Source organism: Diabrotica virgifera, chromosome 1, assembly GCF_917563875.1.
Source record: "Diabrotica virgifera virgifera chromosome 1, PGI_DIABVI_V3a".
NCBI classification, from domain to species: domain Eukaryota; kingdom Metazoa; phylum Arthropoda; class Insecta; order Coleoptera; family Chrysomelidae; genus Diabrotica; species Diabrotica virgifera.
This window is the reverse complement of record NC_065443.1, coordinates 153,518,955-153,534,862: the sequence shown is the minus strand read 5'-3', so window position 1 is coordinate 153,534,862 and position 15,908 is coordinate 153,518,955. Positions and strand designations below refer to the sequence as shown.

The 15,908-nt window shown below is 31.3% G+C and overlaps 1 protein-coding gene and 1 long non-coding RNA gene across 2 annotated transcripts in view; both read left to right on the top strand.

The window, feature by feature from the left end:
• Positions 1-15,908, top strand: part of LOC114327791 (replication factor C subunit 1) — a 182,865-nt gene that overhangs the window by 59,657 nt on the left and 107,300 nt on the right. Inside the window, exon 5 of the mRNA XM_028276501.2 lies at positions 15,295-15,418. Within this exon, the coding sequence (XP_028132302.2) occupies positions 15,295-15,418 (124 nt within the window). The remainder of the gene's footprint in view (positions 1-15,294; positions 15,419-15,908) is intronic.
• On the top strand, positions 544-4,450 carry LOC126878764 (uncharacterized). Its single transcript, XR_007695770.1, has 2 exons — positions 544-3,163; positions 3,655-4,450. It is a non-coding gene; the product is annotated as an uncharacterized LOC126878764 (long non-coding RNA).

The window sequence follows — 15,908 nt, the reverse complement described above, 5'->3', positions numbered from 1 at the left end:
TGAAATATTTTGTCTCAAAAAATGCATTGTTTCGACAGAAAAACTTTCAAAGATCCTCCTACTATTATCACTATAATTTTCAGGTTAAAATAAAAACCAATAATAGGCACACATTTTATTTACACCGAAGGAAATAACATACAAACGAATAGGTATAATCCATGAAGGTTATAAATAACATAAAGACAAATATTTATAAAAAGTCTTTATTAACTTCATTAAGTTCCCTTTTGAATTTTTTATCGGAACGATAACTCGATATAAATCCCGGTACGAAGCAAGTTCTTTTAGTGTAAGCTTTCTTGGCACTCATATTTAAATAATATTAATCACCAAAACCAATAATCTTATATTAACTACGAATAATTAATTATTTTCGAAATTTTCACATTTACTCCAATGCAAAAGTAGCATCTATCTCTACGCCACCGCCGCCCTAGCGAGAAACCAAGCAAACAGGCAAAATCGTGTACAAAAATTTCAAGGTCGTCCTATCTCGATTCCTCTCCTCTGTGTAGGTCTCCATAGTAGAAACATAGAAGAGTGGGTGGGGTAGAAAGGGAACTCTATAGGCAGAACTGGTCCCGTATTCCAACACCATCGATATTTTTGGAAGCCAACTAAGCGTTTTAAATTGGAAGATTTCTGTAACGATTTGGAAGATCTCTGTAACGTTTTGGAAGATATCTGTACCGTTTTGAAAGCTTCGCTAGGCATACCAAATTCTATAATGTGCACGTTATTAATTTTTAGTTTTTGCAATAAAATATTTTTATTACAGAAACCATAAAAATAAAAATAATTATTGCAAAAACAAAAAATTAATAACATGCACAAGCATAGAATTTAGCATGAGCAGCGATTATATTTAAAAAATGATAAGTATGTACGTAAGAACAATAATGAAACCAACAAATGACAGTAATAATTATTATTTATATAAATTTTGACATGAATTCATTGTTTTCATAACATATAATGTAAAATAATTGTCTTTCTACCTTAGGAATTATTAACATTACCTGAAAACAACTAGGTACAGTTGAGGGAAGAAAAATAATTTATACACTGAAAAAATGTCTATTAATAACTAAAATATGAAACATTCACTTCACTAATCACTTGGGTACGGGATAAAAACTTAATACACAAATATAAAATTGATATAAAACGCATACACAACACAACAATTACAAAATGACGCACTCAATTCAATACAAGACAACGTTGCCGTATTTTATTTAGGAAATATATTGCATGTTTGGCTAAAATCTACTAAATCAAGAATTGAAACTTTATTAACTTATTTGAATATAATTTAGGTTTTTTTATAATAAAAACAGCAGCTAACTTAACTGGAAATAAATAAGTATAACGTGAATGTAAAAAAAACAAACTTTTTTTACATTTTAACAGGGAAACAAAATGACCTAGGTACTTAATTAATTTTTATCAGTTTTATATTTAATATTTTTATATAATATTTTGTCATCCATTGATTTTAACATATGCATGTCTGGATCAAATTTGGTACAATTCCCAACCTCATTCTTTGACAAATAATCATGAAAATACATTTTTTTCTACAACCGTGTTAAAAATGCAATTTTTAGCACTCCATACGAGCGTTAAAAATGCTACTTCAAGGAACTAGTACTTTAAAAATTTTAAGGCACTGCAGTTCGTATTGACCGTATAGGCAATTTGATGTAATGTCAAAAAAATATAAAAATGGAATGTCCGTCAAGTTCAAGTAAAAGTTTTTGTAGATATTGTCCTGTAATTACGTTTGTAGAAAAAATTTTGTATGATATGCGTGTTAAAAAGTACATGTTTAAGGCACTCATGTGAATTTGCAGAACTCGCTTCGCTCATTCTGCAAACTTTCACATGCGTGCCTTAAACGTGTACTTTTAACACTTATATCATAAATAACTATTTATTCAAAAGTTTATTGCGATCATCAGTTGTAATACGATTAAAACCGGAAAAAAATCTTTCTCATTTTACGTTAATAGAAACGGGTAAACACATTATTTTTGCAAAGTTACATTTTACATACATATTTTATTTTCCGTCGTTAGCTTAATTTTAATAGCCTCACCGAATGTCAAAACTCTTCGTTATATAAATATTACCCGAAACACTACTGCACTGCTGCTTGAAACAAGAAAGTTTGGTATCAGACTCCAGTTTCATTTCTCTAATCTCTATGTATTCATACCTACGTCCTGAATCTTATTTTTGGTAATGACATTAGGAAATTGTAACAAAATGTCAAATGTAAATACTATTAAAGAGTTAATTTCATTTTAGTCATAATGCATAGCACAGAAAATGTTGATATACAGTTATGAGCGCGCTAATAACCGGCAAAATAGCTCAAAAGATGGAAAACATAATACATTGCGAAACAATAAGAGATGAAACTAGTGGAGGTGGAAATTATCGTTATAAACGTCTAAAATACCATTACATTACATAGTTTCCCACCTTTAGACGTATCAGAGGTATGACAACTGTCACTGTGAGAGTAGAATTTTATAAAATACTCCTGTCACAGACGTCTACAGGTGGAAAACTATGTAATGTAATGTTAATTAATACGTTTATAACGATAATTTCCACCTCCACTAGTTTCATCTCTTTTTGTTTCGCAATGTATTATGTTTTCCATCTTTTGAGCTTTTTTGCCGGTTATTAGCGTGCTCATCACTGTATACCAAAAACCTACTAAAAAATATTGCCTACTAGAATTAAAAAAAAATATATCAAAAATCTATCCAAAAAGTAGAAATCTGCTGAATGTGGCAACGCTGTTACAAAATAAACACAACTGTCCAACTCAAAATTCAATTGTCAAATATTCTTCTTCTTTTCAATTAGCCTTGTACCACATATATTAGCGATCCACATTATGTGTGGCCATCTCTAATTCCGGAAGCTCACTATATATATGGAACCAATTTTTTCCATTGAGTTCGCAGGGCATGGGTAGAAATAACATCTCCAATCTCCAATGGCCGGTGATTCTATCTAGAAGAGAATTTGTGTTAAAATTTGGTTTTATGTGAATGCTGAATATAAGTTAAAAGTTGTGTTTTTTTTTTGGTTTTGGTGAAGTATAGGAGAGGAGTTTCGTTGCTTTTTACAGCATCACCGGGTATGTAAAAATATCTTTCTATTTTTTTTCCTTTCTAAAAAAAAACATACCATCTTTACCTTTTCCTAAGACGAGATTTATATCATATTAAAATAAATATTACACTGCAATAAGTAAATTTTCCATGCTTCACTACGTCTAATCAATGTTCTACAGATTAAAAAATTCTGAAATTTACGTTTTTCACTCTAAATAAGTTTAAAATCCTGACATTTTCATTCTCTCATTTAGCTAATTCTGTAAAGCAATCTTTTATTACAATATTAAAATTTATTTGTTCAAATACATACTTCCTTACATGTGTTCAAAAGCCTATTTTAAGTGAAAGTCATACCAAGGTCAATGATATGGCACGTATACACATCCAAACATCACTTTTTATTTAGTTTTTTCCTGTCAAGTTCTGATAAGGTTTTATACCTTTTTGTAAAGGCCCTCTGTCATGTGTACTAAAAGGAAACCAGCTAATCACCGGTTTTGTTTTCTTTTAGTCATTGGAGAAGAAGATAGAGTCCAAGTAGTCATTAATTTATTCTTTTAAATGGAAAAATAATAAGTTGGGAATTTTGGGTCAATTTTGTTGGATATGGGCATGGAATTTTTGTTGAGTTTCCGGTACTAGGAAGTACATCCTCGTCGAGACAAGTACCCTCCACCCCTAAGGTTGGGAAAACCTGGAAAATACTGTACTTGGGTCTCTTCCGATCATCACCCTCGAAGGAGGTTGGATGAGAAACACACCTTCACTTGTGTGGAAGCGACAGGTTTTATAAATAGAATTTGCATGTCAATTTATTTAATAATACCTTTAAATTGTACTCTTTTTGTCAATAACTGTTAATAATAATTTATCTTCATTTTTCTTAAAAATATAATTAACCTAATGACATTCAATATTTTGATACATTAAATCTTTCCACTGTTTCTATCATTTGTTTACAATAGTTTGAAGGTTGTAAACCATCTTGTTGTAAGAGTGTTGTGCACAATATTCGGGGGTTTAGAACCTTATTTCATAACCTATTTAAATAAAATTTATTTCATCGGTTAGGCATTGTCACCTCCGATCAGATACGGGATTGTCAGCCAATCGTGTATCCTTCCTTAATCATAAGTTGTACACACTGTTGGATATAATTAATTTCTTACATATTTTCATATTGTAAAACCTGCGTTATCGACAGGAGCGTACTAGCCTAGTACGTCCGGTAAGTTAGCTAGTTTGTATAAAATTGTATATAGGGGTTATAGGTATTTTTTTTTCATTAAATTTGTTGGTTGTACATACTTATATGTTTTATTATCCTACCTTTTTAATAGTATTAGTTAGGTACAGCAATATAGGTCACGTGGAGAGCAATATATTCTATTCTTTCCTGGCGCTCAACACTACTTCTGAATATCTTCTTGGTCAATAGTTCTTTTCTTGTCATTACTCCTTATATTAATTTATTTTCTTTATCATTCAAGTATTTCAGTAGGTACCGTCTTACTAGGGCGTGCAAATACGGCCTGATCCTTCCCTGAGCCCTACTGTTTAGTCTCTTCAATTTCCAGCTAGCCTATTTTGAGGAAACTTCCATAAATAAGTAATTACCCTTTAAAGCTATATCTATTCTGCCACAACACAACCTCGTTTTTGTTACAAACTTTCAACACGAAAAGTTTCAGATTTAAATAACTATTTACCATTTTAATTTTATTAAAGTGGTGGATTCTGCATCTGAGACTTTTCAATTTGTTAAGAGATGTCGCTGGACCGCGTCCCAATGGGAATTTCAAAGATCTTTGAAATTCCCCTTAAATTGATGGTCGACTGTTTTTCGATTCAGAGGAGTGCACGCTAGCGCTGATGATAAAGCCTGAAATGGTGGAAACAGCTGTCCGACGATTGTGCATCCCTTTGAATCGAAAACAAGCAAAACCATCTTTTACTTTTCTATCTTTACTCAGATTTGAGTACTAGGAAGTTTCTTTCCGTCCTTTTCCTAGATGAATGAAAACGGAATGTGATTGCAAGGAGTCCTTTTTGTTTTCTATATTCGTCGTCTGCGGTCTTATAAATTGTAAAAGTCGAATATTAAGGATGTACCAGAAAGAACTTTCAACACGAAAAGTTACAGATTTAAATAACTATTTACCATTTTAATTTTATTAAAGTGGTAAATTCTGCATCTTAGACTTTTCAATTTGTTAAGAGATGTCGCCGGACCGCGTCCCAATGGAAATTTCAATGATCTTTAAAATTCCCCTTAAATTGATGGTCGAGCTGTTTTTTGATTCAGAGGAGTGCACGCTAGCGCTGTTGATAAAGCTTGAAATGGTGGAAACAGCTGTCCGGCGATTGTGCATCCCTCTGAATCGAAAACAAGCAAAACCATGTTTTACTGAAATAATTCCATTTATATTTTTATCAGTAGAAATATATTTACCAAGGAAATTGGTAAAGTTAGTTCAAGTCACCATGACTCACACAGAAGCGCAAGTACGAGTTCAAAATGAATTGACAGATGCCTTCCAGATAACTAAAGGACTAAAACAGGGAGATGAGCTGGCACCGACTCTGTTTAATATATATATATATGGAATATATCATCAGAAAAATGCCCATAAACCAAAAAAAATTATTGTTTAATAAGTCTAAACAGATTGCAATGTACGCAGATGATGTAGTAAACTTGACGGGAAGAACCGCAAGAGACGTCACAGAATTATATGTGGAGCTTGAAGAAAATGCGAAAGAAATAGGGCTGGCCGTCAACATACATAAAACTAAAGCCCTAATGCAAGCAAGGAACCAACCAAACTTGTAGAAGTTAACAATAGACGACGCTAATATAGAAGTAGTAGAACAGCTCACATATACGCCAGGAAAATAAGGCAAAATATACCATGTTCGGGACAGTTGAGCAGCCAGGTTGCAAATGAGTGTTTTAGGTAGTATACAGGGTGAGTCACCACTAACGGAACGGAAGATTACAGCAAAATGGTAAAAAATTAAAAAAAAATTAAATTGAATAGTTTGTAAGTTGATAAAAGCTAAATTTTAAAATTATTTTGAAATATACAGGGTGCCCCAATAAATGGCGGCGTATCAAAGTTATATTTTTTCTCATGGAACACCCTGTATTTTATTCCTGTTTTTAATTGTCCGCAAAAAATAAGGTATAGTTTCATAAGGCTTCCCTATACCTATGTACAGAGTGTTCTGAGTTATGTTGACTTTTCTTAAAATGTAAAGTTTTAAAAGAAGGCTTATTCTCAAATTATTTAAGAAATTATAAAAGCATTACTTTTACATCTAAATAGTTGGATATTGGTTGAATGTATTCCATATTAATTATTACACATTTGTCTACAGGGTGTTCCAAATTTACAGTTTCATTATTGAAGTATTTAATGTGTCATATGATGCTTATTTTAAATGGAACACCATGTATATTAATAAATAATTATACTAAACAAATTTACCTCTTTCGAATGGTATATGGATGTCCTATACCTAGGTCTCATAGTTTTTGCGTAATTTACAATTATTTAAATTCTTAATCGGTAAATCGATTTTAAAACAAAATATGTAGTTAATTAATGTCATTGTATGACATTGTCAGTTTATGACAGTACGGTCTGGTAATTATCAAAACTATAAACATCTGTGTATGATATTCAATTTTTTTTTACTTAAAAACGGCTTTGGCAGAGCCAAATACATTCAAATTTAATTGTTCCTAAAAATGAATAATCACGCTATCTATGAAAGAGTAGACAGACATGCTACTTTGCATTGGGGAATATTTTTAAAATTGTCTCTTAGCTTCTAATTTTTTTAAGAATGTATTGTCTAAAGACGAATCTACCTACTTTTCATAATAATCGTCTAGCTAATAGACGTAGCTTTCATTTTATTATGATACAGTAAAAAACAAACATTTTACTGTTGATCGCCAACACCGATGAAGTGTTAATGTTTGGGGCAGTATTCTGAGCGAGTACGTTATCGACCCATATTTTTTTGACGAAAATCTGAATGGAGCAACTCTTTTAAATTTCTTAAAACAAGTTTTTTGGATCCATCTTAAAACCTTCCACTTAGCGTGCGAACAAACATGTGGTTCCAATTGGACGGAGCTCCTGCTTACTTTTGACGTAATGTTAAGAACAACCTCAACATAAAATTTTGAAATAAATGGATAGATAGATTCGGTCCATATATTTGGCCACCTAGGTCACCAGGATTGACCGAGATGAATTTTTTTAAATGGGGTTATATTAAAAATCTTGTAAATGCTACACTTCCTATCCTACTACTTCAGATGATATTTTTATGAAATTAAGAGTTTCGAACGCTTTTGCGTCTATAACACCATCTATGTTAAATAATGTAAACAAATCATTTAAAATCGCTTGTTGTATAAACATTTTGAACATGTATTACATAACTGATAATTTTTTACTTATGGTAAGGAAGTTGTGGTTCATTTTGTATTATTTATGTATTTGTTTTATTAAGATTCTTTATGTTTCATTATGTATTTAGTTACTTTCAATAACGAAACAATTTATCTTACAAATCAGCAAATAAAAATATACTTACATATTTATTTACAACTACACTCTGTAACAACTATTAGGTCTGGATCCCGCGTATGAAAAAAAAGTTGATTAATAGCAAGCTGAAAATTTTTTAATAGCTTAAGGGTGTCTAGTCGAATAAACTTTGATATATGGGAACACTGAATCAGGGGTAGTTTTAACTGTGGAACAGGTTAAAAATTTGGAACGGTCACAGCACGAAAACGGCACATTTATTTTGTCCGACAGAACAGACTTAAACTCTCCGAACAGAGATTAAACTCTCATGAAAAAATCAGACTGCTATTTATTACCTGTCATAATTCCTGTCATTTGACATATTCTACATGTTCCACTCATTAAAACGCCCATTTGGTGATAAATAGCAGTCTGATTTTTGCATGAGAGTTTAATCTCTGTTCGAAGAGTTTAAGTCTGTTCTGTCGGACAAAATAAATGTGTCGTTTTCGTACTGTGACCGTTCCAAATTTTTAACCTGTTCCACAATTCAAACTGCCCCTGTTCCAGTGTTCACACATATCAAAGTTTATTCGACTAGACACCCTTAAGCTATTAACAAATTTTCAGCTTGCTATTAATCAACTTTTTTTTCATACGCGGGATCCAGACCTATATGCCAAGATGATGGGTTTAAAAATCGAGAGTGACTATAAATATTTTTAAAATCGATGTACCGTTTAAGAAAATTGTAAATTATGCAAAAACTATGATAGTCCAGAAAGCCACTGCGCATGCGCTAGGAAAATATTCCGATTCGGATTTTTTGCACAATCTTACTCAAGAAGGACCCCTTTTAACAAATTTGCATGTTGCCAGGACCAAAAGTGGGTCAAAAATTTTTTAAACGTTTTTTTTTTTGTTTTTTTCCTAATTTTTTTTTGCGTGGAACAAAATTTTTTTAGGTTTTTTTGGATCATTCCAAACAGAAAAGGTCTTTAGTGACTTTTCTCTAAAGTTGATAGTTTTTGACATATAAGCGATTAAAAATTGAAAAATTGCGAAATCGGCCATTTTTAACCCTCAAAAACTATGTGAAAAACTAAAAATTTGAATGTTGCCAAGGTAGGTAGATATTCTTTAAACATCGATTGATGTAATCCCGAAGAGTTTTTGCAATAGAATATTCAAAACTCCTTTGTTTTTTAATTGCTAATCAAGCATGCGCGACACTATTTTCCACCGTTGCATGTGTATACAGTGTGGTGCAAATGAAAGGAATAAATTCGTTATTTCGTAAACCGGCGACTTTAAGGAAAAATCCCGAAACAGGTCGATTTTTATTTTTAAGTTATGATATTGTGGCATATATGGTATACTAGTGACGTCATCCATCTGGGCGTGATGACGTAATCGATGATTTTTTTAAATGAGAATACGGGTCGTGTGCTAGCTCATTTGAAAGGTTCTTCAATTCTCTATTCAGTAATATAAACATTTACATAATTATTTATACAGAGTGTCCAAACATTTTTTATTAAATTAAATTATTTGACAAATTGACAAAAAATTAAATTATGTGTCAGCCATTTATATTGCCTGACATAATGAGTTTGTTAAAAAAATAGATAGGTATATCCTTAGCACACTTATAATAGATACCGTATGTTTTTTGGCCAAACAAGAATTAGCGTTTCGTGGTCATTTTGAGGGCAACGACTCTGACAATCGAGGCACTTACAGGGAATTGTTAACATTAATTGCCAAAAAAAGAACAAAAATTTTGCCATTATCTAGAAACATCAACTGTTCTTTCGAGAGTTTTAAGTAATATACAAAATGATATTATTGAAGCTATATATACAGTCGAGCCCGCTTATAGGAATAGCCTTCGTGTCAAGCAAAATTATTCCTATAACCGGGATATTCTAATAACCGATCATTTAAGGCTAGTAAAAACGTTTCGGGACCTCAAATTTCTATTCCTTAAACCGGGATATTCCTATAACAGGTATTCTAAGATTTATATATTTCGACTGTATTCATTTAGTCATATCTTCATTTTTTTAAATAAGATTTTTTGCATCTTGTTTTGGTAACACTTTAGAAAAAGTCACGCGTCGCCACTGTGTTTCCGATTAACATATGTTTTTTGTATTCTGTGAATTTCTTCCCTATAAGTATACTAATTTCTTTACTTCTTTACTAAAAGAGGTTTTATGGTCCTAATATTATGATTATCTTTTTTATGATCTTTGTAGATTGTAGATAAATGAACTGGTTGCCTTTGTAGCCCTTTCACACTACTACTTAAAAGATCTTAGGTGTATACCCTAAATCTATTTTGATGACTTTCAGATAGATTTTAAAGGTTTGCTTCCGAGCCTCTTTTGAGACGTTTGAGAAAGTTTTTGTCTTTTGGATAAGTTTTAGTTCTACTGTCGAGTTTTTTTGGACCGAGTACTCAACAGGTACTCGAAAGTAGGTTGCCTCGTAGTAGATCAATATGGGGTGAATTTTTCGTTAAAAATAATAGTTAATTGTGACTTCTGTTATTGCCAGAAGCGGAAAATACTGTTCTGATCAAAGTAAAAAAAAAGTTTAACAAAGAACGATTTATGCTTAAAATCTATGCAAAGTTGTAGAAAATACAAAGTTTCACCAGACTGAGAATTACAGGGACGGTGCCAATATATCCATAACTACTCTAGAGCAATGCTGAATATTATTTGGCAATATTGTGTGATGATGGAGACAGCAACGAATATGTCTAAATCCTGACCCACTACTTTGCGCCGTGTAATTTGGGTTGCCTATATAAACTTGAATCGGCGAAATGGGCCTTTGAGTTATTTAAAAAATATTACATACAAATAGAAATTGGAATAAAATAGAAATGGGAAAATTATTAATTTATAGATAGTACAAAGAAAAGGTATCTAAATGGTTTTCGAGCAAATCATGCTGTATGAAAGAATTTTATAAATAATAAAATTTTGCTGTATTACCTAACCACTTTAAAAATTCACATTGTAAGGAATGAATAAATTAAATTATGTAGGTAGTACCATGATACTATAAATAAGTTATTTATAGTATTTATGTTATGTATAGTATCATGGGTAGTACCTTTTTAGATGTACCTACTTAAAAATGAAACTGAAAAGTTATTACTACATATTGGGACCGTGCAAGTTCGGCAAAGCAACCCCTATTTCTACGCTCTGTACTTTTATTCGCACTTTTAATTATATTGGCCAATTATATTAGTCCTGGTTACTAGATAATTGTCAAGGCCATAGTCCAAAAAAAATAGTAAGAAGAAAAAATTAGATTCAGGTTATGTTATGAAAACGTGAACAATTGTATGTAGTAAATAAAATTAGTTATTAAAATGCAGTACTGCAAGCAAAATACAATTAATTAAATTTACCTTTTTATAATAATTGCATATCATATCAATATTGTGGAGCAATATATAATTTTTCTTCTTCAATGACAGAAGGTATGAAAGATACGTCAATTTGACAATTTCAATTGACAATATGAATTATTTAAGATAGTTGCAATATTTCTCCGCAACTCGCGCACGGTCCTTTCTCGTTTCCCTTCCAAGTACTTGCACACCGCGAATAAAGATTGATCTGTGGCTATGCTTGACTTAAATAAAACAGCGATTAGATAATATAAAAAATCACAAATTTTATTAAATTTGGAAAAGTATCATAAATACAAATACCAATGTTAAAAAGTATTTAAATAACAAGTATTTAGGTATAGACTCAAAATTCAAAATCAGTTGATGTAAAGTCACTTGAAGGTCGGTGAAAATCTAGGACTGACGAAATTTAATTAGTTGTTTAAACTCTAGATTTTAATTGCGAAGCGCATTCAATGAATCATATATGTGATTTGCTTATATGCTAATTATGTCATGTATGTGTGAATGATCATATGTGACCCTTAAAATTGTTTTTAGAAAAACGCTGAAAAGACTATTTAGTGATAATAAAAATCGATATTTACTGCAGTTACATTATATTTAATATTAAAATAGTATTGGATGTGGTAGAATGTAGACTCTTTGTATAATTACCAATTGAACAGTGAAGCTGTTAGATAAATTTTCCGATTCAATCATTTCTACTGTTCACAGTTCTGTGTTTGCTTTTTGAGTAGGTATTTAATTTTCTTGACAACGAAAATGTTCGGTGTGGAAAGAATTAATAAGTGCGTGGAATGCGGAAAAGTGTATAAACGTAAACATGATTTAAGAAGACATGTAAAAAGTTCGCATCCCGACAAATTGGGTTTAATTGCTCCTTTAAAAGTGCTTAAGGGTAACGTCTATAAGTGCACACATTGTGATAGACAATTTAGTTATAAGCCAAATTTAAACTTTCATGTCAAAAAAGTGCACACACATCTATCAGTTTCTGCTTCGGTTTCTGCAGAAACTAAAACATTTCAACATAAATGTTCTCTGCGTAATTATCATGCAACTTTTAAAAATGACTTTATTAAACATTATGAAACTTCTCATAGCATTCCTATGCAATATGATACAATAGCTACCTACATTGCACACCGCAGCCATATGAACATTATTTATTAAATGAAGAATTAGATGAACTTTAAAATACTTATTTAGTTCAGTGAACCAGAAAAAAAACACAAATTGTATTAAAGTGATGTGTATTTTTTAAATGTTATTATAATTATCAGTAGTAATTGAACAAGAGCTCTAAAATTATTGAATTTTTCCCGAGTGACACTTTGACAGTTTTAATTTCACGACCCGAAGGGGAGTGAAATTATGTCAAAATGTCACGAGGGCAAAAATTCTATATTAATTTTAGAGATCGAGTGCAATTTGTTGCGATTATTTCATGAATAAAACTGTTCAAAACCAAAATTTTATTGTAATTTATTGATGTAAGTACAAATTAGTACAATTAAACACACAATTGTTATAAATATTTGACGGTTGAAAGTCATCACTTTTATAATTTTTAAAACATTAATTGTCATTAATGTCACTGAATGTATTTTTTCGTAGCAACGAAGGGCATCTGACGTAATATACTTGACGACGGGACATTATCAAAAATTATCAGTTTAATTTTTATTTCTGTAGCTTTCTATTGGTCAGAATCTCCTATGAATGAAATAATCAGGTACATTGATTTGTATATACATTTGTAATATTTTTTGAATAATAAACAGGCCCATTTCGCCGATTCAAGTTTATATAGGCAATAGTTTATATAGGTTTATATAGTGGGTCAGGATCTAGAATCGAGTGACAGCAACTAATCCCTTAGAGCTTACCAGATCCAAAAACTGAAACTTGAGACACTTGAAGCTTGATCACTTAAGATCATCACTTGCTTAAGACACCAGGACTGATTCAAGCAAAAAGGTTTCTCGAAATAAACAAAAAATTAAATTCGCAGGTCTTCCCAGTGGACACTACTTATGATATTATGACTTCCATGAGATGGGTAGTTAAATATTGACTGCGTTCACCAGATGCAAACACGTTCACAAATGTTTGCGCTTTGAACTTGTTGACAGCGAGCTGAACGGTTGGTTGTTTAGGTTAAAATTTGACATTTTGCTTGCTTGGTTTGAACGTAACCTAAAATAAATTTTCTCAATAAATACATTTTTGAATTTATTTTTTTTTATTAAAGGAAAAAAGAAAATTTATTTAATAGATAACGTAGCAGAATGTCTTCAGTAGCCTTTATTTTATATATAAAACCCTTATCAATATATTCTACAATATATACAATTTAAATTCCCGCCATATTTTTTCAATATTCAACACGTTTGCAAAGTTCAACTTAAATATTTTATGTTTGCAAAAATGGCGACCGCTTTCCAAACATGTTTGACGTTAGCAAGTCGTTCAGAAGCATAAAGCGCAAACTGATTGCCAACTTTTGCATCTGGTGAAGGCGCCCATTGGTGTGATTTTTAAAAAAGAGTATGGTGACATCGAAGAATATAATAGGTTTGTTCTAGCAAGCAGTCAAACTAGTCAGAAACCGTCAGCAAACAGTTGGTCAGTAAGAGAACATAATACAGTCACCAGTGCTATCCCCTCTACTCGCGCTGGTCCACTATTCGCTGATGGTTTCAAACCGTTTGAAACTGATGCTAGAACAAACCTAATATTAATAAAAGTATTATTATTATATTAAAAAAGTATTTGACACTTAAATGTTTATTTAAGTGTCAAAAAAATCGTTCAAAATATATTTTTCTATTTATATCTTATTCCTATACATTCGCGTCCGCAGTATAATACTGCACGTGCATCCTGGGTAAACTAAAGAACTAGCACAAGAGGCGCCATACAATTTTTTTCAAGATCTCCTGGCAGAAGTATATCGCAGTTTCTTTAAAGTAATTAAAGATGACACAGTTAATGAATGGACTTTCCAAGGAACAAATAACAAAAGAAATTGGACCCAATGTAAGAGTTTGCCAATTAAATATAGAAGGTATAAGTAGAGCAAAGTGTCAAATTCTATATAGACTATTAAAATATAACGATATTGATCTGGTTGCAATACAAGAAACACACACAGAATACGAATTCCAATTGAATTCAAGAGGTAAATTCCTTGGCCTTTTCAAGAGGAAAAAACCAACTAAATTTTTGTTTATAAAAATTAATTACAGTAAGGTATCTTTTATGTAATATGTAATAAGATTCCAAGCTGCAGTATAAAAAGCAGCACATTTTGGTTTTTGGATTGAAACGATTCAAGTGAGTGTCGTGTAAAGTTTTATTTTTCATTAGATCACTAAGAGCCGCTATATGTGAAATTTGCTAATCATTTTAGGCACGATAAGTCTAACTTAAATAGCAGAACCTCAAAGAAAACCTATGAGCACTGTGTCGTCGATTTTTAGTGGCACATGTCTCGACAACGGCGCACCAAACTTTCCACTTATGAACGGGATAAATAAATTAAAAGGTAGGTATCCCCTCCCTCACTACCAGAATTCATTTTTTTCATTTTTTTTAAGTTCTATATGATTAACAAATAAGACTCAGCGTAATTTTAACCCACCACACCCTTCTCCCTTCCCCTACCATCAAAAACTTCATTTTTCGTTTTTATTTTTTGTTTAGGGGGGATGAAATCAATTTTAAAATTTCAAAAAATGCACACGCATAGTTGAGGCGAGGCCTTGACAAAACATGTCTATTTTTATGGACCCGTAGATTAAGTGTACAACATACCTACAATTTTTGGTGGACGAACGTCCACCATTTTATGTGATTTTAGAAAACTACGGAACGTATCCCTACTTTTTCAATACAAGTAAAGTCTTTTTTATGCGATTTTTTATGCGCTTTTCTCTAGAACGTATCTACCACATAAAACGAGACCTTACTGTATTTATAATGTATTGTTATCTTTATTTTAATACAAAACTGTGATATATAGCCATACGCTAAATAAATAAATTAATAAAAGTAGTTTAAATTTTGCAATTGTAGTTGATGTCCTGTTGTGTTTGATTGTCTGTAGGTTTTTTACGGTAGGTATATCTTCAAATTAATTATATTGGTATTTCAGGGAAACCCAGATTGTCTCAAAGGTATAACGTTTTTACGAACTGGTGTACTGGATTCTATAGATGGTGAGGAATTTCAAAATTTGGTTGTAGAACATGGAGGAAGAGTTGTACATGCTGTGTCAAGTAAGTATAATAAGTATATTCTCGACAATAGGTATCTATTTTGAAAAATATTGCAAGATTTTTTATAAATTTTCATTGGATATTATTTTACTGTTACAACTTAGAAACACTGATTGTTTCATTGACTATCAATGCATATTGAATAGAGGATAAATCGCTGTTTCATCTTCCGTCTCTTTAATAATAATATATTTCGTTGATTGATTGATATATTATATTTCTGTTAACTATTGATTGACTGAAATATTCTGGGAAAATTAATTTGTTTATAAAAACAATTTTATTATAAAAACATATTTTTATATTATTTGACCATATATTCGGCTGCATTGTTACTCCAAATTATTTTTCTATTATGTGAATAATTTCCTTTTTCTGTTTTATTGAATTATTACACAAGTTTGTTTTGTTTTTGTTTATCGAATAAATATATACTTTCAATCCAACTACTCACAGTATTTGTATCAGCTTTTAGAGAGCAGTTACTGAA